The sequence below is a fragment of the Platalea leucorodia genome (assembly GCF_965183815.1).
Source record: "Platalea leucorodia genome assembly, chromosome: W".
Lineage (NCBI taxonomy): Eukaryota > Metazoa > Chordata > Aves > Pelecaniformes > Threskiornithidae > Platalea > Platalea leucorodia.
The window spans coordinates 33440130-33464328 of record NC_138859.1 but is presented as its reverse complement, the minus strand read 5'-3'; the positions used below and the strand labels follow the sequence as shown (position 1 = coordinate 33464328).

Here is a 24199-nt window from a genome sequence, read left to right as displayed (position 1 = left end):
TTAATTCTATATAATATACGCTAAGTTAGCATACAATATAAACAGCTGTATCAAAGTATTAACATATATTTTAAAAACTGTAAATTTTAGATTCTGGAATAGCATGCAAGAGCCCTTAGGGCTGTGCTCTTAACTACATGCACATGTTTATAAGGAACAGGATTTTCAGCATGCAGTAGCAGCGAGGAGCTGCTGTGCTGCCACTACACTAAGGTATGAGCTACTGAATCTGCACAGATCAGGAACCTGCTGACAGTTCTCCTTCACAGAGCAACATTTTGTTTCAGCCCACGGGGTGCCAAGTCTTCTCAGCATTAAGTCTCTCACCACTGTTGTGGTCTCAATTGTTCTACTTACAGCCCACATAATTTCACCCTTAGTGCATTACAGAGCACCTACATGCATTTCCAACGAATGGTTGGATTTGCATGCATTTAATCAAATTTATCCGTTATTAAAACTAGTACGTTATAATGCATTAAACTATTCTTTATTATTTACTGTCAAATAAGTGGGAGGAAACACAGCAGTTTTAACACATTACTGTTAAATGTCGAGAATTCTGATCAACTGAGGCACAATTGTGTACGTTTACTTACAGTGCATCAGATGTATGCCTTACCAATGAAAAAACCAAGAAGGTCCATGTAACTTAAACATTATATGAAGTCTAATGTGGAATCAGTGTTATGAACACTGCCCCAAGGGCATGTGACTTCCTGTACCTGCATTATACTATTGGACAGCAGACAATCAGAATTCACTCCAGCTTCAAAATAATATACATAACTGCCCATAATCATTCCAATCCCTCTGCAAATTGCATTCTGTGGCTAATTTTCAGCGCCTTAGTTAATTTAACTTGATTATAACTGGAAGCATCTGACTATGATTTAGGCATGCTTATTGCTGTAAAAGAAATAAGCCCATCTTCAAAAATTATTGTGCAAGTATTTTAATAAGATTTGCACACATCTCAAAGAATTCTATTGTATGACTCCCTGGTCTTGGAGTTAAGTCAGCTTTAGAAAAGTCAAGTGAAGAGGTCACTGATGGGATAAGGGATATATCTGCCAATTTTCCTTGTGCATCAGCATCTGAATCTTTTTGACAGGATCTACAGTTGCTCACAGAAGCTGATCTCCGTGGAGTTGCAGTCCCAGATTTTGCTTCAGTAATTTCATCTGGGAGGCAAGTGGAGAGAGGAGGAAAATTAGTTATCAGTATCAAATCAGTCATAGGAAAAGCAAACATCTTCCCCCTTCTCACACTTCTAATCTTGTTTTTTAAATCTTGATTAATACATAAGCAGCTTTTGCAAACCGTATATAGTTGATACAAAATAAAAGCTTATACATATAGCAACACAGAATCAAATGTCCTTATGCAAATTATTCTTGTGCTCTGAACTGTGCTCCAGGACTATCTGATCTAGTTTAGACCAGCACTCACCATATTTTTTCATGAACTAGTTTCAGCAGCTAATAGTTCAATTGATTTAGTTTTAAGTAAACTTAAAACAGAAACAAGATAGCATCATAAGGTTAAGTCAAATAACAGTTCAAACATTTTGTAGATAGTTTTTCTAGTATCTATTTTTATTATATTTGTTTTCTTTCTATTTGGTTATTTATACTTTGTTATTTGTATTTTTATTATAAGTCATTGATGCATTAATTGCTAGCATCTACATTAATTTATCCTTCATTTTTGGGCTGCGGCAGTTTAAGTTTACTTCTAAGATGGAAGCATTTCCTCCTCATACTGAAGGTAATGTTCTGCTGAAGTATCTCTATTCTTACTTTAAATACTCAACATTAGTTTGACTCACACCTGGCACCAGAAAAAGTTATTTCTAGGAGAAATTAGTGAACACAGGAGAGATTGCCTTTTCACATCAAAGCTACTTTAAACTACAGTTTGGTAAGAAGAACAGAGAACAGTTAGCTGTGGCGGAGGGAAAGTCAGATCAGCTTCGCTATTGGAAGAGAGATGCCAAATCCATACCCTTGGGCTGTATTTCCTCAAGAGTTGAGGCCAGGACTGCAGCAGGTTGCCCTCCCCCAACTGCATGACTCTAAGCAGTCATCTCCTCTCCAACAGGGATGGCATTTGTCCTACACTGCAGTAGGTCAGTACAGGAAAGTGATTCATCCCCTGTATCAAATACTACTGGATCTAAGCAAGCACTTGTATTGTCAGAAGGGACAAGGCAAGAACTGCAGTGCCAAGTCAGATCACATTAAACCGCCGCGAGACAGAGCCTTAGCCGTCCTATACTGTAATCCAGCCATATTCCAGTAAATCCTTTTTCCATGCCACGTGTTTTCCTAGGCATGTCATGTACGCTACTGGCTGTAGGTAATTCTGCTTTAATCTACTATGCCCTTGAACAAGCATTATAGCCAGTCCATATTAGCGCCTCCATTTTCAGGAAGGCATCCAACTTCGAGTTTGTGCTGGTTTTGGCTGGGATACGTTTTCTTCATAGTAGCTAGTATGGGGCTATGTTATGGATTTGTGCTGGAAACAGTGTTGATAATACAGGGATGTTTTCATTATTGCTGAGCAGTGCTTACACAGAGTCAAGGCCTTTTCTGCTTCTCACACCACCCCCACCAGCAAGTAGGCTGCGGGTACACAAGAAGTTGGGAGGGGACACAGCTGGGACCAGCTGACCCCAACTGACCAGAGGAATATTCCACACCATATGACGTCACGCTCAGCATATAAAGCTGGGGGAAGAAGAAGGAAAGGGGGGGGACGTTCGGAGTGATGGCATTTATCTTCCCAAGTAACCCTTACGTGTGATGGTGATACCTGCGAATATAGATAGAAGTTCCTGAATACTCCCCTTAACTATTCACAAAGACTTGCTTTTGTTTGGTAAAGACACTTGTAAGATAAGAAGCTCCTGAATACTCCCCTTTAGACAGCTAGGCCTTGGGAGAGCAGATATGCAGAACCATGAGGATAAGGAAGTTGCAAGATGACCATTAGACCAGAACAAACCGACCTTGAAGGATATAGTATACGTGATCCCAGAACTGAGTTTGCGCAGAAGTAAAGGTCAGTCAGCGAACACAGTGAAGATGACTATGAGCCTTCATCTGAAGACCCCCCAAAGACCACCTGAAGGCCACCACGGAAGATGATTGCGCATGTGGATTGGACATTTACATACGTTAATAAGTTCCAGGAAATCTCACGTTTATGTAGACAAATTCTCAGAAATCCTATGAATATGTATATTTTCATAGTATATAATTACTGAAAGTCTATCAAGTCTTCGGAGCACTTATGGTGGAATTATCCCCAGTGCTGCCTGGCACCGCAATAAAGAATGCCTGCTTTCTAAAACTCCAAAATTAAGTTTTAGAGAGTGAATTATTTTGCCGCTTTCCAGTAACAATGGAGCCCTGCTTTCCTGGAGATGGCTGAACACCTGCCTGCTGATGGGAAGCAGTGAATGAATTCCTTATTGTGCTTTGCTTGTGCATGTGGCTTTTGCTTTACCTATTAAACTGTCTTTATCTCAACCCATGAGTTTTTTCACTTTTACTCTTCCACTTCTCTCCCCCACCCCACGGGGGGGGGGGGGGGGGGGGGGGGGGGGGAGAGGGGGGCGAGCAAGCAGCTGTGTGGTGCTCAGTTGCCAGCTGGGGTTAAACCACAACAGAGTTGTGTGCTGTGTTACTGTCACTCTATAAAATAGAACTTTCTATAGGTCAGTCCAACTGCTTTCAAGACTTCACTTACTGCAAGCATACAATTCCCATCTCAAATTATGTCTACTACTAGCATTGGTGGGTTGGACTTGGCTAACAGTCCCTCATTCACTCCACCCTACCTCAGTACAGTGGAGGAAGAGAATTAGAAGGACAAAAGCAAGAAAAATCATAGGTTGAGATAAACAGTTTAATAAGAGGAAGGGGGAGGGGGAGAAGCAATACAAAGGCAACCACTCACCACCTCCTACAAGCAGACTAATGCCCAGCCAGTCTCTGAGCAATGGCTACCTTCCCCAAACCCCCATCCCCTCAGTTTTTTTGCTAAGCATAACATCATACAGCATGGAATATCCCTTTGGTCAACCTGGATCAGCTGTTCAGGTTGCATCCCCTCCTCTTGTTCATCCCTGGCCTACTCATTGGGTGCAGCACAGTGGGGAAAGAGAAAGACTAGATACTATGCAAGTACTGTTCAGCAATAGCCAAAACACTGATGTGTTATCAACACTATTTTAGTCACAGATCCAAAACACAGCACCATACAGGCTGCTATGAAGAAAATTAACTCCATCTCAGCTAGACCCAGTACAGCAACGTACAGCCCAAGTCAAATTCACATGCCTAGATGCCAAGCTTCACCTTCACTAGGAAAATATGTTCACATACTTACTTCAGATCTAAATTTATGTTTAAATTTGGGGGTGAGGCCCCAAAGGCAGTTTAGGTTGATCCAAATCTCACCTCCCACAATCCTTACCCTTTTACACCAGTGGTATTAGTGCTGGTGCAGACACAAAGTGTAGCAGTTCAGGCATTGATATAGCTAAAAACTGGTTATTTAAGGGATGAAGCACCTAACCATCTGGTCACAGGAACACTAGACCAGGAAGGAATATTTAAAAAAAAAAAAAAAAAAAACCACACAAACAAAAAACCAAACCCACACCACCACAACACACTAATTCGGATCTAGCTTGGTTTAAACTAATAAAGGGCAACACTTACAAGTAAATTAAGACATGTTTGCATTTAGAATTATTTCCCTTACAACTCCATTAACTTATGTAAGTCTTCACATACCATCAATGCTACGGAAGTCCAGTAAGTATGTCCTGCTGTCCACCTGATACAACTGTAGACTCATTTTGGAATATGCACTTGTCACTGGATTCTTCTTTCGAACACGCAGATAGTATGGATTTACAACCTAGTACAGAAGAGATTTGAGTTAGTAACTAGAACTGCTTGAGAAGCACTGCATATTGTTTTTCTCATTTCAACTCACTGGTATTATCAAGTAATTTCTGGCTTACCTGTCAGAGCATTTTTTTTCTAACAAAAAAAAAAAACACAAACAAACAAAAAACCCCACTCAACACAGCCCCAGTAGAAAGGTTAAACACCTTAGCAAGATTTTTCCTATCAGCATAAATAGCCTCCTCCAAAACCCTTCCTGCACAGCAAGCACAAGCAGTCAGCACAGGCACACGAGATTATTTTCCAGCACAGGAGAATGTAGTTTCAGACTTCTAGGCTATGTAATTACAGAGCTCAAACAAAAATTTACTGTTGTCTGCTGTAAAGACCCTTTATTCTTTTACCTTCCATTCATAATCCAATTGTTTAATTGCTCGACAAACTTCAGCCATGATATCATTAGGTCGACTCTGACTCCGTATTCCCAAGTGCCACTTAGCTCTTCTTACACCTTGGTGTTTTGACTTCTGTGGATTCAACTCATCAAGAGTATGGCGGGGAAGTGGTGCTTCAGCTACTAAGAATGGCACTCTTTCAGGATGAGGGCGAGACAGATGGTGATCATCAAGAAAAGAATCCGGTGGGCTTGTAGCCAAGTAGAAGTCTTTGGCCTCATTCATTATTCTTCTATTATCTATAATGAGGTGATAAGCAACCACTAAAGGGTCCTGATGATTTTGGCTGTATAGACAACTTAGCACTTCCTCTTCAGTGCATTCAAACTTCTCACACACTTCTTTTAAGGCTTCATCATCAATCATGGTAGAACTATATGATGGGTCTTCAGGAAACAAGTATTTGGGAAGGTCCTGCTTAAACCATTCATGTTCCCTAGATTTAAAAATAAACAAAGTCTGTGTGTGTGTGTATATATACATGTAAAGCAAGCCTTTTTAGTATAAATTATTTGAAAGATAAAATTATTCTTAGTCCATACAAAAAACCCACAGTTGTCAGTTCAAGTCCCCTTCTGTGCAGCACAACAGTACATAATGGAAAGTAATCACCTCCTTCACAAGATTTTGCTAGACATTTTGCAGGAGACTGAAAAAATCCTCTTTCCTGTAATGGTTTCAACTACCTGATCTCCAAAAATATCTTTGTGTAACTCATCAACCAGCCTTTTATATATATATATATATATATTTTTTTTTACTGCCACTATCTTAGTTTTGAGATATTTTCAACTGAAACTTGTACCCTACCCACTTGAGTTGTCCCTCCCCAAGTACATACGTAACAAATTGAAGAAATCTTGATACTGAATAGTTTCTTTGATAGATGTTTGGACAAGGATTTTTTAACATTAAAGTCATATGCTCCCCACCCCCAACAAGCTGCCTATAATTTTTTTCATTCAGAAAACCCCCTGCTGTCTCTTCAAGACTTAAAGAGTTGAGGGAAGGCTGGGGAAGAGTCAATCTATACCTCTTTACTACTATATCCATGGGCTAGTATTCATAAGGGGGAAAAGGAAATATACAGAAGGAACCAAATACTTAAAGTTGCCCAATCATACAGAAAAAAATAAAATTGTTTTGTGTGCCTAGAATAAGCTGCTTAACTAGCCAAAAGATATGGCATGATGCTAATTTTAAAAGTATCCTAGTCTATAGCATAAAGACTCACTACAGATTTAAGAGCAGTTATACAGATCAAGCTCTAGTCAGTATGAGCTTGAGAACATGCCTCAGCATAAATGCATTAAGCAAAATGCACTTTCATCATAAGCAAGCAGTTAATTTGGAAGTAGAAAAAGCTTTTCCTATATTACTACAAAGCACAGCCCTAGCTGAATAACTGAGTTAAGAGTAGTATTTTATTACTATTCATTGCAGTGGGCCTCTTCCCTTGCACGCACACACACCCCCCTAGAAAAATTAAGGTATTCAATTAAACTGTGAGATGACAAGTCTCATGGCTAACAGGACAAAATTGTTTAGGATTCAAAATCCATCCATGCTCTATAGTCAACGTTTTTCAACATCTTTTTCACATCACTTCTCTTCTGGACTTATTTAGCATGACTTAGATGAGTGGATAGGAACTTAGCTTAAGTTTTACAATGCTTAGTTCTCACAGTGCTTTGATTTCTGCAAGAAAGTACTTCCCATTGTAATGAAGTAGCAAGGGATGTGCACACCACATTTTTTGTTCTACTGAAAGAACACAAACATTGCCAACTTCCTAGCTTCCAACCCTAAAAGGGGAAGCATTTTCACTAAGGTAGTATTTCAGAGCTTTCTCCTTAGAGCTTCTTACAAAGGAAACAGGAAAACCTAACTAAGCTACTGCATGAAGTACAGCTTTATCAGCTACCATTTTTTATTTATTCTACCCACTGCATACTTGTCAAAGCAGTCACCCTCTCCAGAATCCTATCTCGGAATCTGGAGCCCATGATGGCTATCTGTAGCTAGCAGCTTTAATTTATCAATATTCTATGTAGTAATTGTCACTCATACACAGGCTCATGCCAGGGTTTTGAAGCTAGAATAGAAAGTGCCATCTTACACATGGAATATTCAGCCTTAACAGATGATTTTTCAATGTCTGCAGAAATATAAATAAAAGCAGTAGTTATCAGGTTAAAGAGTCATAACTTCCCCTCAGACATTTACAGTACAGAATAGTGGCTCTTAAGAGCAAAGATGTTTTTTTCCCCAGAGAAGTCAATACAGTGTATTTCTACAAACCATTTTGCAGATAAACAGGTTTGCTTTAGCAGTCTTAAATCTAGAGTTTCTCAGAATTTCTACATGTAACATATATTTGGTTTACTGTTACCTCCAATAGATACTGGCCACTGGATATCAGAGCTGAAGCCAAACAACCAGAAGTTGAATTTTTCATCTCAGACTATAAAACAGGGACAAGCTATATGAATGATTTCTTTGTTCTGCATATTTTCACTGATATTACCATTCCAGCATCTGTGATCAGACATTGGTTAATGTTTTACCTAATGTTTCTGATTGTTGCTCTCTTCATTGGATCTACTTGCAGCATGTGTTTCAGAAGACTAATTACAGATGGATTCAGGTACTGAGGGGTATAAAAGATACCATCGCATATCTTCTTAAAAAGGGTTGGCACATGATCATCATCAAATGGAAGTGTTCCACATAACAAAGCATAGAGAATAACCCCACTGCTCCAAATATCTACTTCTGGACCTGCATATAATCTGGGAAAAAGTTAGCTATTAGCGATTTGTGCTTAATACATTTAAATAGATGATTTTTTTTCTACTTCCTTACATTGTATCACATTTAGAGTGTGTGAACTTGGAATGACTCATCTGCAATTACTATATCATTTCAGTGCTATGCCTCCCTTGAACTCTAGTGTCCTTCCCCTTCAAATATGTAACAAAACCTAGGGCACAAGTACTTAGTTTTCCTCTCTATTGAATAAAAATAACCCACAGATACAATTTAAGACAATGGTAAACTGAAAGAAACTTGCACCTACTACCAAGAAAGCCCATGTTAAACATTGTTATCACTGTCCGAGTGGAATCTATGCAGTCATCTATCCTCCAAATCTTGGAGGCTGAGAAGTTTAAGACAAGTCCATATAGCAGAACTTGTCACATCTTCTATGCTACCGCCTGAATAAAACATCTCTTGCTGATTGGAGGCCAAATATATATTAGGGTAGGTAGCTGAAAGTAGCAGATTTGACAGTCACCAAGTCCAAAACAAAAGGGGACGTTACCTTCAGACTGAATATCTGTTCTGCAGCAGATATTTCACTGCTACTCAACTTCACAGAAGACTGCCTGCATTTCTATCTGTACCTCTACTTCCAAGATCTGAGCTGTGAGATTTTTTTTAAACCAATTTAGGCACACTGTACACACTGGATTTGGGACATTAGACATCACCTCCACTTTACAGGAACTATTCAAAGCTAGTTCATCGAAGCCTTAAACACTTATGAAAAATTATCAAGGCAATTAAGAGTTCAGCCCACAGTTTCTCAGCATCAAGCTTGTCAATTGCACTAGTTTTGTAGCCTTTAGAATTAAGCAGCAAAATGACTGAAGTACATGCACACATGCGTCCAATAGAAAAGAAACTACCTTCCTGAAATGACTTCTGGTGCAGCATAGTTAGGGGAACCACAGCTTGTTCTTAAAAATTCTCCATCTGACATCATATTTGATAGACCTGAAAGTGTATAAGAGTAACTACTAAAGATTCAGAGAGCAAAATTATTTCACACTGCATGTACCACCTAAAACAAATCACTAGTAATTCAAATTAGAAAGTTGATTAATTTATCTCAGTAAGGTAGCAACATTGTTTGGAATTATTGAAATTTTTGAGAATGCCACATGATCCTGCATTTAGTTTACCAGAAATTTGAGTAACATCAATCCAAGACAAAAACCAGTCCGTTTTGGATTACACAGGCATGACAGAGAACAAAGCTGCTTTAAGGGAGAGAGCAGTATAGCAAGATAGGATTTTGGTCATTAACAAGAAAGTGTCTTAAAACCCACATTTGCTTCTAAATGCAGAAGTGGAAGATGTGACCACAGAATTGCCTAAATTCTGTAAGAGGTTACATAGAATAAGGGAACTGAGGAGTGCACACAGCTTCGCCACAATTTAGACACCTACACTGCTTCAACTGGTTCCTGAATCACTGCGGTTTAGCATAGCTTGATTTTTAGATACTGTTATGATTAAAGCATACTTTAGAACTAGGCCATCTTCATTCACCAGCCCTCAGCATACCCTATGATCAGTAAAGAATTACCACTTCTAGAATAGCTGTGGAAAATATCTTCTAGCTTCCTCAGTGGAGGCTGCATAACCAAGATTACTACAGGCCAGAGAACTCAGTCTCAGAGAAGGAATTCATGCCCTTTTATTGGGGGGGTGGAAGGAGAAGAATATGAAAGAACACAACTTGACTAGCTTTAATACTCTAATATACAAAAGCTTTTATTAATGTCTTGTTTAATAAGCTTGTCACAATTAACTGAGTGCTACAGCTTTGCTGATACTTGAGTTATAGGAAGATATTTTATAAGTTACTGTACTTCATTTCTTCACCAGGTAAGCCATTTCACCCAAAGCATTTTCTATTTCTACACTTGAGAAATCACTATGAATCCCAGCACCCACATACTTGAACACCATACTTTTAAGATATACTTAGAATACTCAGCATTACCTAGCATCTTTCAGAGACCTCCAAGTGCTTTACAAGGGCAGGTATTATCTACTACACCTACAAGAAATACATCATGATGATGTAGCAGTATGGATACCTTACTATGCTTATATGGTCAGGTTTCCTGATTCAGATAGTTCCAAGAACTAGCTACCAGTCTTCTCAGCAGCTGTGTTAAACAGCTAGTATAAACAATTAAGCTTTCTAATTGGTTAGTTAGCTATATAGCAAAAAAGCACAGGAGTTTGCAAAATTAACTGTTCTTATTTTACCTTTTATGCTTTAATTACATTTTTTCAATCACATCTTTAGAGTTTTTTAAATTAATTTAGAGTAGTTTCATAGGAGGAGTAGTGTATTTTACTAGAGCAATGTGGTTCTTAAATATGATGAACTGTCCTTGCACTGTACTTCCAAAAGAGTTAAGCATCTGCATTTTAAAGATGGAGAAACAGGCAATAAGAGAGTCAATTTTGAAGTGGCAAGGTGGGGAACTAAGTCTATTTAGCATTTCAGAGAAAATATTGTTAAGCAAGACCAAACAAGGCAGTTCACAATTTTACCCAGTCACAGAAAATACCTGACTTGGAGAAAGCTTTAGAAGAAAACAAATTCCACACATGTGCAAGAACACCATTTTGTTTTACATTCATACTCTTCAGGTTTTCTTGTATTATGTCCCACCACCAGGATATTCAAGTATACACTTTTTATTAATTATTTCCCATAGTAATTAACAGGATCTAAATAAAAACAAATGTGAACAGATATAAAATAGCAATGCTTACCAAAGTCAGCTATCTTTGCATTCATGTATGCATCAAGCAGCACATTTTCAGGCTTCAGATCTCTATGTACTACCATATGCCTGTGACAGTAATCCACACCAGAAAGGATTTGCTGGAACAGACGTCTACTTTCCTTCTCATCAAGCTAGGATAAACAAAGGTTTTAAATAATTTTGAGACAGTGGAAGATAACTTGGGTTTCCTCTATATGAATTAAAGGAAATTTTCCCATGAGCTTAAGTTATCATTCATAGTTTTGATACTTTATACAGCAGATGATCAGAACTTGTAGCAGAAAGCTTCATAGCTTACATCATTTTGTTTGTACCACAAAGCTTCATAGCTTACATCATTTTGTTTGTACCACAGCTCTAAAATGACTAAACCAAAACAATATCCACCAACTCAAGAGTCACTGAAATGTCTCAATCACACTTTTGAAATTGGTTAGGCAGATGTTATATACTCAGTAATTAGAAATATTAGCACCCAAACATTAACTTTGTCTAATTAGAATATCAATGAACTTTGATCTTTAAGCACAGTGTAATATTTAAGTTGGCAAAAGCTGCTGACACTCATTACAGAAGTGATAAATTTTAGATGCTACTTATGCTCCTATTAGCAGCTAGCCCCAAATAACAGACTTAACTGGGCATTTCCTATAAACACACCCTAATCCATGTCAAAGTTTGCTCAGTCTAACAACTAACTAAAAGTATCCTGGCTATCTAGATGGTTTGTCAGAAATTACTTTAGGAGTTTCACAGAAATCATTCTATTAGTACAAGAGGGTAATAAGGGCACAACGGTAGCTTTCCAATAATATGTTATACTGAAGAAAGTTTTCAGCTACTCCAACTGGATACATATCCATCCAGTTTGTACACAGTAATTGTAAATTAACATATCAGTATCATTTATTCTTCAGTAGAGTGGAAAAATGCTACTAAGTCATACATAAAGATCTGAAACGTCTTAACATATAACCATTTTTAGTTTCAAAACAAGACGTAGTCATAAAGTATATTTTAATTGCTAACAACAAAATTAATGCTGAATACATAAAAACAAACCTTCATTTAACAGGAATGTTGCAAAAGCAATAACAGAATGCAAGTCACTGATTTGTAGAGCTGGACTACTTCTTACCCTTCCATTTTTACAGATATAATCAAACAGTTCTCCTCCTGAAACATATTCCATCACCATGAAAATGTCAGTTGGTGTACTGATGACCTGGTACCTGATAAGAGAAGTTACATTTAGTTAAAACCGAAGTTGTGCAAAGAGTCAGATAACTTTTAAAAAAAAAAAATTGTCATGGTTTAGCCCCAGTCAGCAACCAAGCACCACACAGCTGCTTGCTCACCCTCCCCCCTGGTGGGATGGGGGAGAGAATCTGAAGAGCAAAAGTAAGAACACTCATGGGTTGAGATAAGAACAGTTTAATAACTGAAATAAAATAATAATAATAAATTGTAATGAAAAGGAAAACAATGAGAGAAACAAAACCCAGGAAAATCAAGTGATACAACCGCTCACCACCTGCTGACAGACACCCAGCCAGTCCCCAAGCAGCGATCACTGCCCCCCAGCCAACTCCCTCTAGTTTATATACTGAGCATGATGTCATATGGTATGGAATAGCCCTTTGGCCAGTCTGGGTCAGCTGTCCTGGCTGTGCCCCCTCCCAGCTTCTTGTGCACCTGGCAGAGCATGGGAAGCTGAAAAGTCCTTGACTAGTGTAAAGCACTGCTTAGCAACAACTAAAACACATCAGTGTGTTATCAACATTATTCTCATACTAAATCCAAAACACAACACTATACCAGCTACTAGGAAGAAAATTAACTCTATCCCAGCTGAAACCAGGACAAAAAGTATACTTTTATCAGCCAATTTACAGCTACTGGAATGATAATATTTTTCAGAAGCTATTTCCTTTCACTATGTGATGCCATCATTGCCAAGACTAGCAGGGAATGTGTATTTCCCACCAGGAAGATTAGTCTTCATACTTTCAGAGGACTATTCTTAGTCCAAATTATTTCTATGAAGTCATTTACAGTGCTGCCTCACAGACATCATAGTGCAGTGAGGAAAGAATTCAAAAGGACTTTGCTAGTGTCTCAGAAGCATACACCTTAACAGGCAAAAAAACCCCTGTCTTGCCATAAATAAAAAGAAAGTGTACTTCAAGACTTGAAAAAATATTCATTATTATTAAGAGCAATTATCTTTTACAAAGAGACCTAAATTTGTCATTAGTGTTTAAGAGTATTGTCATCCTGGTTATTGTATTTTTATCATTATACTTTAAGTTTGAAAAAAGCTTTGAGGTTTTGAACTAACTAGTTTATGGCCAAACGCCCCACTTGAGATGGATATGTTTTCTACATATCCTTACCTAAAGGTTGTTGAAGCTCCATGCTTCAGGCAAACAGGAGCAACAGTTTTAGTTTAGATCTTTGCAGTGATTTTCAATACTCTGGATAGTGAGATAGTGAACAATGCTAGGAGATAAGCCTCTCCCCATCACTGAAAAGAATGAGCCATTCTGCACCTCCCATGTTTTCAGCCTCTTGGAAGACTCAGCCATGCTTCTCTATAGTCAGTTCATTTTTCTAGTTATGGAAAAGGAGGTTGTGAAATAGTTACATACCTATAATATAAATAAGGTTATCAAACCACACAGCATAGATAACCAGAATGCACAGAGGCAATTTTATATAGGAAAACAAGATGCATTCTATTGCTAGAGGTCAAAAACCACAAGAAGAGATGGTCCAAATGTTTTTATTTAAAGCATGGTATAGAAAGATCTTATTGAGGCAGGCTTGCAACTGTATATACTGTTAAAGCATTGTATGAAGTTTTTAAAGCACAGCAATGTTCCAAATTAGACATTGTCTAATTTGTAATATTCAGCTGAAGTAATCTGTTTACCTTTATCCCAAATACCTTGAGCTGCTATCTAGCATTTCCCCAATCCAGCTAATAGCACGAGCAGCATGATCCCAGGTTACCAGCAAGTCTACCTACACAACAGTATCAATTATAGCTCAAATGCTATTTATACACAGGCTAATAACCCTTCTGCTTTGGAAATGCAGGCTGACCAACTGAAAAGTTGGGATCCATCAATTTTTCCATCATCTACATCTCCACCATGCAGGAGAAAAAAATTCTCCCCATAATTCCCTGAGAAAGAAATTGTCACCTGAAACCTGTTAAGCTGACTTAAAAGTTTAGCAGCACCAGAAGCACACATTCCTGTTCCACTCCCATATCTCAGTTGGTATGCTGACACTTCTGATTTTATTTTGGCTACAGGTATGTGCTTTGGACTCATTCGTGAATTCTAACTGGCAGCACTAGCAGTTCTGCAGCCAGACAAATCAGCTCAGTAGTCTTCTGAAAACTGACCCACTGAAGAAGTTAGTGTGATGACCTAACACAATCTGATTTAACTCCAGTATAAGTGCTGTTGTCAAATGAAAGGAGCATGTAGGGATGGCATCTGTCAGTGGCAGCATGATCTTAAGAAAATACTCTGCCAATAAACTGAACTCCAACATTATGATTAACAGTGAAAGTCACCCATGCTCTAGATGTGCAAGTTCACTTTATAGGAAAAGTAAAAAGACAACAACAACATTTATAATTTATTTCCTCAGACCAGATATAAGGGGTCTACTCTGAGACATATTTAATTGTACTCCAAACTCTGCTAATGAACTATTGATCAAACAGATGTAAATAGGCACACTGTAAATATCACATTTATTTAGACAAATGGTAGCAGCTACATTGAAGAACTCCAAAATATCAGATCACATTTAACAGATTGCACATCTTTCATTCAGAAAAAACTTGCAGAGCAGCATCTACATAGGGAAAACATAGGTCACTGACCAACACATCCCTAAAAAATATTTTGAGTAAAGAAAACACAATAAACTTATTATAGAAGTGCCCTTTACAGTCTTGTTCTTAACTCAGTTTCTAAGCAGAAAAAAAGATCAAATAACCAGAAAAAAAGAATACAGAAGCAGCAGCTAAAAAACTGAGATGGATGTTACTATAAGTATCCATCATGCCACTACCTTTTATATACCTGCCCAAAGAATTTGTAAGTAAAGATCTCATGGAAGATCAGTTTTGTGAAAATGCATTACAGAGTACATTAAAAACGGTTGCATACTTGGAAACTGGTTACTTTCCAAACAATATACTGGTAATAGTATTGCCCTTTAAACATGTTTCAGATCAGTGAGAGCAAGAGATTACTGCTTAAATAGATTTGATCATAGCAAGCAAAACTTACAGCTTAATTATATGAGGATGTCTGAAGAGTTTGAGGTTCTGAATCTCCCTGCGGATTTTTCCTACAACATCAAGGCTGCGAATCTTCTGTCGATTCAGGATCTTCACTGCAACTTTATGCCCAGTTAACTCATGTTTGCCAACTGCAAGGAACAAGTAAGTCAGTATTTACAGAGCAATTGAGAACTCTGACTAAAGACATTAATTGGACCATTTTAACTATAGGCAAGAAATACCACAGTTAAGATGTTAGCATTCCACATATCCCCATTATCTTTAGGGAGGTTGAAAACCAGATGGCACATCATTTCTTCCGCCCTACCCCAATTCCTCCCACAATTCTATCATTAGAAGATGAATTGGATATGTAGGAACAAACCTTAAACCTAACCCTCAGAAGTCTTGCAGCATGACTACATTTTTGCACTACTGCAAACAAAACATTTTGCATCCCAAAACACTGCCATCCTTTCTAATCAGGAAGACCATTTTCTTTTCCTGTACAAGTCACCCCAAGCTTTTGGCTCACTTGGTAACCTACTCAGACATGCTCTCCTACTTTACCTGCAAGGATCACTCTTAAAGAGGTCACTGCTATCCTTCCCTCAAGAAGCCCATTTCAGCAATTACTCTGAATTACTGCTGATACAAAGATCAGTGTTCTCCAAACCCCCTTGCTTTCTAACTTTCCTCACAGAGGTGGGAAGCTAGGTGCGGCTGGGTAAGGAAACCGATGTAATGAAACTCAATAACAGTGTTATTAAGCAGGCATTTTATTGCAGTGCTGGGCAGCACTGGGGATTCTCCACCATGATTGCTCCACCGATTTGGTAGACTTTCAGAGATTATATACTATACAATCATACATATTCACAGGATTTCCCAGAATTCATTTACATAAACATGAGGTTTCCTGGAACTTATTAACATATGCAAATGTACAACCCGCATGCGCAGTCGTCTCCCATGGTGGTCTTTGGGTGGTCATCAGGGTCTTCAGATGAAGGCTCATAGTCATCTTCACTGTGTTCACTGCCTGACCTTCATCCCCTTGCAACTTTCTTATCTGCCGTGCATTTGTTCTCCCAAGGCTGAGTTGTGCGAGATGGGATTGTCCCGGAGCCCCCTTATCTTACAACCATTCTAACTACTCCCTAAATCACAAAGGCCTTTCTTTTGTTTAGTTAAGTGACTAAGATATTTAAAATATCCTCCTTGCCTCTAGCCTTTAAGTCTTTCAGGAGGCATTTTGATGCAGTGGCTTTGTCTATCTTGGCTTTAACCCTTTCACTGCTAAGAGTATTCGATCACTTTACTTGAAAAATAATTATTTATCTGTCCTTAGAGCAGTCTGACCCTATATAAGCTCCACATTCTGTGCAGTAAACACCAGGGCTTTATTATATAAAGTGGCAAAAGTTATATGAAATGCACAAAATAAAATCCAATAGTAACTCTGAGAAGCAATGCAAACATGCAACCTCTTACATTTCTCAGTTTCTTTCCTACTTCTAGGAGAGTTTCATTTTTCTTTCAACAGGGGAACTTGAAAGTGTAAAACATCTCCTAGACAGTTACTCCTCTTAAATTCCTTAATTTTGCAGGTGCTATTGAAAGTAGCCACAACAGAGTTGCTAAGAATATTTTTCTTAAACCCAACATTGGATCACAGATAAGCCACAGAAGGCAAGTATCTCTTCCACTAGGAGGCTTCGCTATCTGCATTGGTTTCTACATGCAGTGATTTAACACTACAAATATCATAACTACATCACTTTCATTCGACACCCTGAATCCTACTTTCTGAAGACAAGCCAGATTCCAGGGACACCTACATGGTTCATCCTCATCCACTGGAATGGACATTGGTAACGGACCTCTGCTGAACATGGTACTTATTCATCCGGGTGCCTCTCCTCACTTGAAATTAAACTAAGCCCCAGGCTTCAAGCTTTATTTAAATATATCCATGGGAAGCTGTGATAAACAGCAGTGATCCACAAAAATCTTTCTGCATTCAACAGATAATTTTGACAGGATTAGCAAACACCTATCAATCTGTAAATCTCGTTCCCAACACAAGACTTTCCTGCTGCCTTTGGCCTCTATATTGAGCTGAAAACCAATGCAAGTGAAAAGAAATTTTTAGCAGAGAGTCAGAAATAACTATAAGCATCTGAGTGATTATTCTTAAAACAAAAAAGTGGCCACTGTGTAAAATAAGGCAGTTTGTCTAAACTCCTATAGGGAAGTAACTTAGTAGATCATCCAAGACCCTGAACCATCATGATGCAGTGATGAGATGTCTTTTGTACCTGAGAATACAGAAAGGCTCCACCTGCAAGGTGAAAGAACACATCCCCTCATTTGGAGAAGCCATTACCTAAAAGGGTCACAATAACTAAAGTGCTAGACATGCACATTCACACTGCTGAGGAATGCAGGACAAAGCTGACATTCATCACAAGTTCTAGAAAGACCACAAAGCGGTGATAGGCGAGTGCCTAGGACTGTAAAATCACATCACTTATGAGAATTATTTGCTTTCAATCAGATCTACAATTAAGCAATTACACCCCCATTTTTTTCTTCAGTTCAAATGTGATTGAGGTTTTAAAGGAACCCAAATTATATCACTTATATCCAAATCCTAAGGAGTAATGAATCACTAACATAAAACACTAGAAAAGCAACTATTCAAATTACAGTCTTTGCCTATCAGTAATGTGAACTGAGGAAAACCAGAAGTATTTAGAAAAACATCTTTAATCAGCAAGTTAAAATTTAACATTAATTTATTAGTAAGAACAGCTTCTTAGAAACTAACCAAAAATCACACGTTAATTTGCATATTCCTTTGGTTTACAAAGTATTAAACACCTCCTTAAATGTAAGTAGCATATACATTTGAGCAATTCTACAGCTTAGCATATAAATATTCAGATATTCAGTTCTAACATGCATTGTGTTACAAAGTTTCATTTATCAGCAAGTTTGTTTCATTTCTGATTCGTCAGTCTACCTTAGATGAAAACTGGAATTAGAACTTGGAAAAACATTAGAAGGTCATTTATTAACTACAACATTCTATGTTCAATATGCAAGGCACATAAGAAAAAGTTTATCAAAACACATTTTTCATTCAAAGTAATTAAACAGTAACATTTGCAGGTGACTAAAACCAATTCTAGCCATCACAACCTTCAAGATTGTGTGCCTCAAGTCTTGATTTTATTCATTGATTGGGAGGAAACAAGCTTTTCTGCTTCTTCAGCCATTTGCCAACTTCAAATAAGTTACTGAAATGAAAACATACTGTGGTTTTGCACAGGTGCAAAAAGATCCCAAAAAGCCTGTTCACTTGCTCAAGACTTTTCAAATTGAATGGCTATTTTCTTCAGTAATTCCCCCCCCCCATTCAATTTATTATATCAAATTTAGCTTTTTAAGATACAAGATTCCATTAACCATCTACTTCATGAAATAAAACTATCTTCTTGGATATGATCCAGAGTATCCATTAGCACTGTTCAGCTACCACAAGTCATATACTTTAAGTCTTAAATGATGTATTCTTTTCAGAAATCTTTCAGTCTTCCCAGACAAAAGTAATCTTCACTTTGCTGCATAATGTAATAGCTAATACAAGTTTTTCCACATACATTTAATGAAGAGTTGTCATTTTTTTTCCTACTATAAAGTGGCTTTGCAGCTTCGTTATTGTTTGCTTACTATCACATTAGAACTAAACTGTTAATTCCAAGGAGAAAACATACTGAACTACTACTATAGTTTAAGTTAAGTCTTCACCTACATGCCATAAGAACTTATTGTATGATGAAGCAGTTCAAGGTATCTGGTATCAGCAAAACAGCAGACGCTAACTGGTAACAGACTGCTGACTACTTTTGAATTCAGTATAAAGACAGAACTGAAAGCAAGACCTCAGATGATAACATCATGTAGAAAAGAAGCTAGTGTTATCTTTACAAAAGCTACTTTGTATTACCTCGACAGAGGTTTTACCTATGAAGGGGAAGGCTCACAAATAAGAAGTAATCAAAATATATATATATTTGTTAGTCACCCTAAGCCTCAATGAGCTTTCAGTCCTTCAAAAGAATCACTGCAAAAAAGTTCCCTTTACAGACCTAACATTTCCCTATATTTCTTTATTCTTTGATAATGCCAATTGCCTTCAAGCTTCACTATGGCTATACATAACATCAAGATTTCAAAGACAGTCTCTAAGCAGCAATGACTTGTTTTAACTGTTCAAGTGCAGGAGCAACAGTCTCTAAACTCAGTTCACCAGGTCTTCAACTAGAAAACAGATCATGAGGCCATTCAGAGTAAGTACAACATTTTTATGAAATAGAGGTACAAGTCATGAAGGCTGTAGAAAAAACTGAATAAGCATATGCTGTGTTTAATGAAGCATTTCTGTCATATGCTGAAAAGCCAACCCAATGCTCATAGGAAGGTAGTCATTAAAAATATGAGCTAAACAAATGTTTTCACTAATTAACAAAAATTAGTTAATGCTGTGCAAAGGCATATTGATGTACAACAACATTAGATAGCAAACTTACCTTCACTGTCCATTCCCAGGTCTCTTATCACTGCCTTAATCAAGAAGACCTATTTACATCAGTTTTGCAGGCTATACAGACCAGGGTTTTTAACTTAGTTCCACAGACTGGAACAAATATCATATATTTACAATCTTAGTTAGTACCCTCATTTTCTCAATACCAACCACTGGAAGCCTGACTACTCTTCCCTTTATGAAAGCTAACTTTATTTCAAAAAAGCATCTGGAAATAAAGTTTGCATTTGGTTTCAGCAGGAAACCTGGGGGTTTTTTGTTTGTTTTTGGGGGTTTTTTTTGGTTTTTTTTGTTGGTTTTTTTTTTTTTAAAACACACATAACTAATTTAGGTTCAGTACTCTCTTTTACCCCACAGCTTTTTACTTCTGTGGTATTTTAGCTTTGCCTGGATATTGGCTAGAAACAGCTGTCTTTTCCATGACTGCCCATCTGAGGCACAGTCAAATGAACTAAATCAGTAGTTAATTCAGGCTAGTACAGCCAGATGAACAGTTAAACTGGAAAAACATCACATCAGTAACAGTTATCTGGGAGGGTAAAAGGGTAAGTAGCAGGGTGAAGTCATCTGACAGCTACCTTGACAGAAGGAGACCTTTAAGAATTAAGTAAAGCACTGGTTTTCCAACTCATCTTTTGGGGCTGCCACCACTGTTAAAATTAAAGACCCACTTTCAAGAAGCCATATGCCTGACCCTCTACATCACATGAGCTCTCAAGGAAAACCCTAACTGAATAAAAAAATTTTAAGAAATTGTTACATTTTTTCCTTTTATTGTCAATTGATGAAACCATATCAGCCAGAGAAGGAAAATGCTGAGGATTACAGGGAAACAATCACAGATCTGGTATTAAATGAATAAAATGTGTGCTCAGGAAGAAAACTAGTGCATCACAGATAAAATATACCCTTTATGAAGTACAGCTAGAGCAAGACAAAACCAACATAGTACATCATCTAGGGACAAGATAATAAAACTTAAGCAATTTGTTTATAGAAACAGAGCATTAGTCCATGAACACTAACACTTGCTTCCAGTTCCTAAATAAATTCCCAGACCACTTAAGGAAGGCAATTCAGTATGCAGAATGATGCTGCATTTTACCACAAGGTGACTTCTCCCACCACTCTTCAAAAAAATTACGTTCATACATGCATGTGTGTGTGTGTACTCTTCACGTGATCAATAACTATGAATCAGCCTAAAAGAACACCCAACTTCAACCAAATAAGGTGGACAGAGGGGTATTATGGCATTAGAGCAATAATTGAAAAAAAAAGTTTCAGTTTTATTAAGTGTTTCAATAAGGCAGATTATTAGCCCTTCAAGCTAACTGTATTTGATGAAATATTAATAGGAGTGACATTTAATAACGTTAAAATTATAACAGTAGCTCCACCAATTGACTATCTTTCAAGGTTTCATCTGTATTAGCAAAAATGTGTCTGAAGTTAAAAACAGGAGCAGTAGCGCAAACAGCATGCTCTGAAATGCAAGAGGAAACATATTGGAACATTTATGGGTATGCCAACCTTAGTTTTGTGCAGTGCACTGGAAAAAAATAATCTTTGACTCCTCCCCTCAATCATGTAGTCCCTCCATGAGGGAAGAGAATCTGATGCCTGTCTTCTCCCTTATCTCATTTCCTCTCTATTTAATGAAGCACCAAGTTATCAAGGAAAGGAATGGTACTTCAGCTGCCAGTTGGGGGTCACTGCTCCCCAGTGGCTGGGGGGTGGTGGTGTCACTTTATAAGCCAGCCTTATAAAAAAAAAAAAAAAGGAGACTCAATGGGCTTTACTCTCAAAATATTCTTCCACTGCTTTCCTAGATATTCTTAGAGTCAAATATATTCCTATTTCCTATAGCATGTCAGAAGCTCCTTATTAACAAGCGACTTCCAGGTAGGATGTGATTCTACTATTACACAGAGCACCATCCATGACATCACTGTTTCAATTTGTAGAGAGGGCAATCTATGCTCTTCACCCACTTTCTTCAATCATACAAAGAGATGCCCATAATCTGATGCTACTTCTGGAAGGAAGAATTTAAACAAAGGGAGGTAAACTTGAAATGAAACATGATAACAGACTGCTGAAACATCAGTAATTTCTTCAGAACATGCCAATAGTTGAAAGAACTTGTGCAGAGAATATAAAATAAGAACATCTACACTGAAAAAAGATATAATATTAAAAGCCAGCTAGCACATTAGATACAACAGGATAAGATGGGGGTTTTTTTTACTGGCTATACTGGTACATGAGAAATCCATTAAGTTAACCATAAAAAAAACCCCCCACAACTTATTTTAAGAATACAACCTGAGTCTAGTCTAACTCATTTGTGAAACAACGTTTTCAATTTGCATACCCCAATATTTCAACAATTCTCACAAACAACACAGCAGGAATAGTTTAAAATAATGCAGTTTTTTCACCTGTGATGAATGGCATCAAGGGAGATTTTAATTTCTATTTTATTTCTACTAGGCTTCGAGTTTGCTGCATGGCATCTGCACCCCTACTGGGAAAAATTGTTTAAGTCTAAGCTGAAAAAAAACTTTGATAACCACTAGTCAACTGTTTTTAGCACAAAGTCTTTCAATGTCTGTGTATCAGATGTGTTGCCAGTTAATCCAATAATCTCAGGCCCATCTTTTTATGTTTATTTCTCCCCTTGTAGAGTGAGAAAGCTTGCCTTCCTTATAAGGGCATCAAGTATTAGTATTTGTACAGCAAAACGTACAGACAGCTGAAGAATTAAGACTGCCTACTTTCATTACATATCCAGTGGTGTTTTAAATAAGTGCAGCATAATTAGCTTCCAGGAATTAATTCCATAAATACAGATGAGAAAGCTTCTGCTCCTCCAGCGATTACTTCCCTGCACCCCCCGAGAAGTCAGCTAATACAACTCCTCTTTCCTGAAAGACGTTCACAGCATACCAGGCACTATTTCCACAACACCACAGTCGGTCGGCGGCATTTAGACCGTAGCCCCAGGACCCCACCTTGCAGCCACCGCGGCTGGGGCCGATACTCTAACTAACGGCCCATGAAACGCCTTCTCACGACTGCCCCAACTACACATCAGCCCTGCAGTCACTCCCCCCGGCCCCTCTCCCACCGCTCCCGTCGGCCCGCGGTGCTAGCGCCGCCACAGCCCAGTGACTCACTCGGCCCGGCGGATACGGCCGAGAAGCGCCCAGCAGCTGAAGCTTCCCAGCACCGCCCACGGTGAAGCTCAGACACCCCCCCACCGCCCCTCCCCCAAAACACTGAGCAGGAGACGGAGCCAGATCAAGCCCAGGCTAGGGCGGCGGCCCAGCCCTCACACTCCCCCCAGCCCCGATCAAGCCTCAACGGCCGCCTGGCCCCAGCCCTAGGGGACCGGCCGCCGTGAGGCGACAGCAGGCGGCCGCATCCCTCAGCCAGCAACGGAGACTCCGCTACTCAACCCGACACACCCGCCCGGCGCGTTACACCCTGCAGCCCGACTGGGCCGTGCTGCTCCGCGAGGCAGGCGGCAGCCCTACTCCCCGCCACCCACCCTTGACTTTGCCGAAAGTACCGACACCGAGCGTGTCGCCCAAAATGTAGTGCCCAATCTTCACCCGCCCGTGCTCGTGCTTCTGTTTATCCGCCGCAGCCATCTTGAGCCAAGGGCCGAGTCTGCGCATAGCGCGCGCCGCAGCGCTGGCGGGGGAGGAACAATCATGCAACCCCCGCCCGCACCGAAACCCAGAAGTGAACTCCACACTTATTGCCTTCCCGCCCTCCCCGGGGACAAACTATTGCGGTTCGGGGGGGGGAAGGGCTGAGTCGACTCAGCGATGCCCCGAGGGTTGCGGCTCCTGCAGGCAGGTCCTGTCGGCGGGGCGAGGCGAGGCGAGGCGAGAAACAGCCCCCGAAGGCTGCAGGGTGGAGTGTGGGGGCCGGGGCGTTTTTACAACACCACGTCCCCCGAGGAGCACTGGAGATTCACCCGGATTTCGGGACTGGGGGGGGAAGGCGGGCACAGGATGCTTCTCAGCGGCGGTGACGGTTCACCTCAGCGCCGGCGAGGGGCTGGCCTGGGCCCCCCGGTGTTAGAAGCGGCACCGCCTCGAAGCTGAAGCTTCCCCGTGTTGCTTGCTGGCACTACCATCGCCTGCGGGGCCTGTTCCCGCAGATAGTGAGAAGCTAGGGCTAAGCGCTCCCCACAGCACGAGTTGTCCCTCCTGATGCCAAAGTGAGGAGATGTGTCGAACATACGTGTACTTTTAATTGAGAAATCGCACTATCACAAT

General features: G+C 39.2%; 1 protein-coding gene across 2 annotated transcripts; it reads right to left on the bottom strand.

Moving 5' to 3' along the window:
- Positions 1-939: 939 nt before the first annotated feature.
- Positions 940-23605, bottom strand: LOC309601511 (5'-AMP-activated protein kinase catalytic subunit alpha-1-like; the record flags this gene model as incomplete). 2 transcript variants are annotated; one of them, XM_082334544.1, is made up of 9 exons in its annotated part: positions 940-1184; positions 4812-4938; positions 5333-5819; positions 7951-8175; positions 9076-9163; positions 10967-11111; positions 12119-12212; positions 15297-15438; positions 23461-23605. In XM_082334544.1, the coding sequence occupies 9 exons, from the start codon at positions 23588-23590 to the stop codon at positions 940-942; spliced, it is 1683 nt and encodes a 560-aa protein (XP_082190670.1). The 2 variants fall into 2 exon arrangements, with proteins under 2 accessions (XP_082190670.1, XP_082190669.1); XM_082334543.1 differs by having other exon boundaries at positions 12077-12212; positions 23461-23590.
- Positions 23606-24199: the final 594 nt, after the last annotated feature.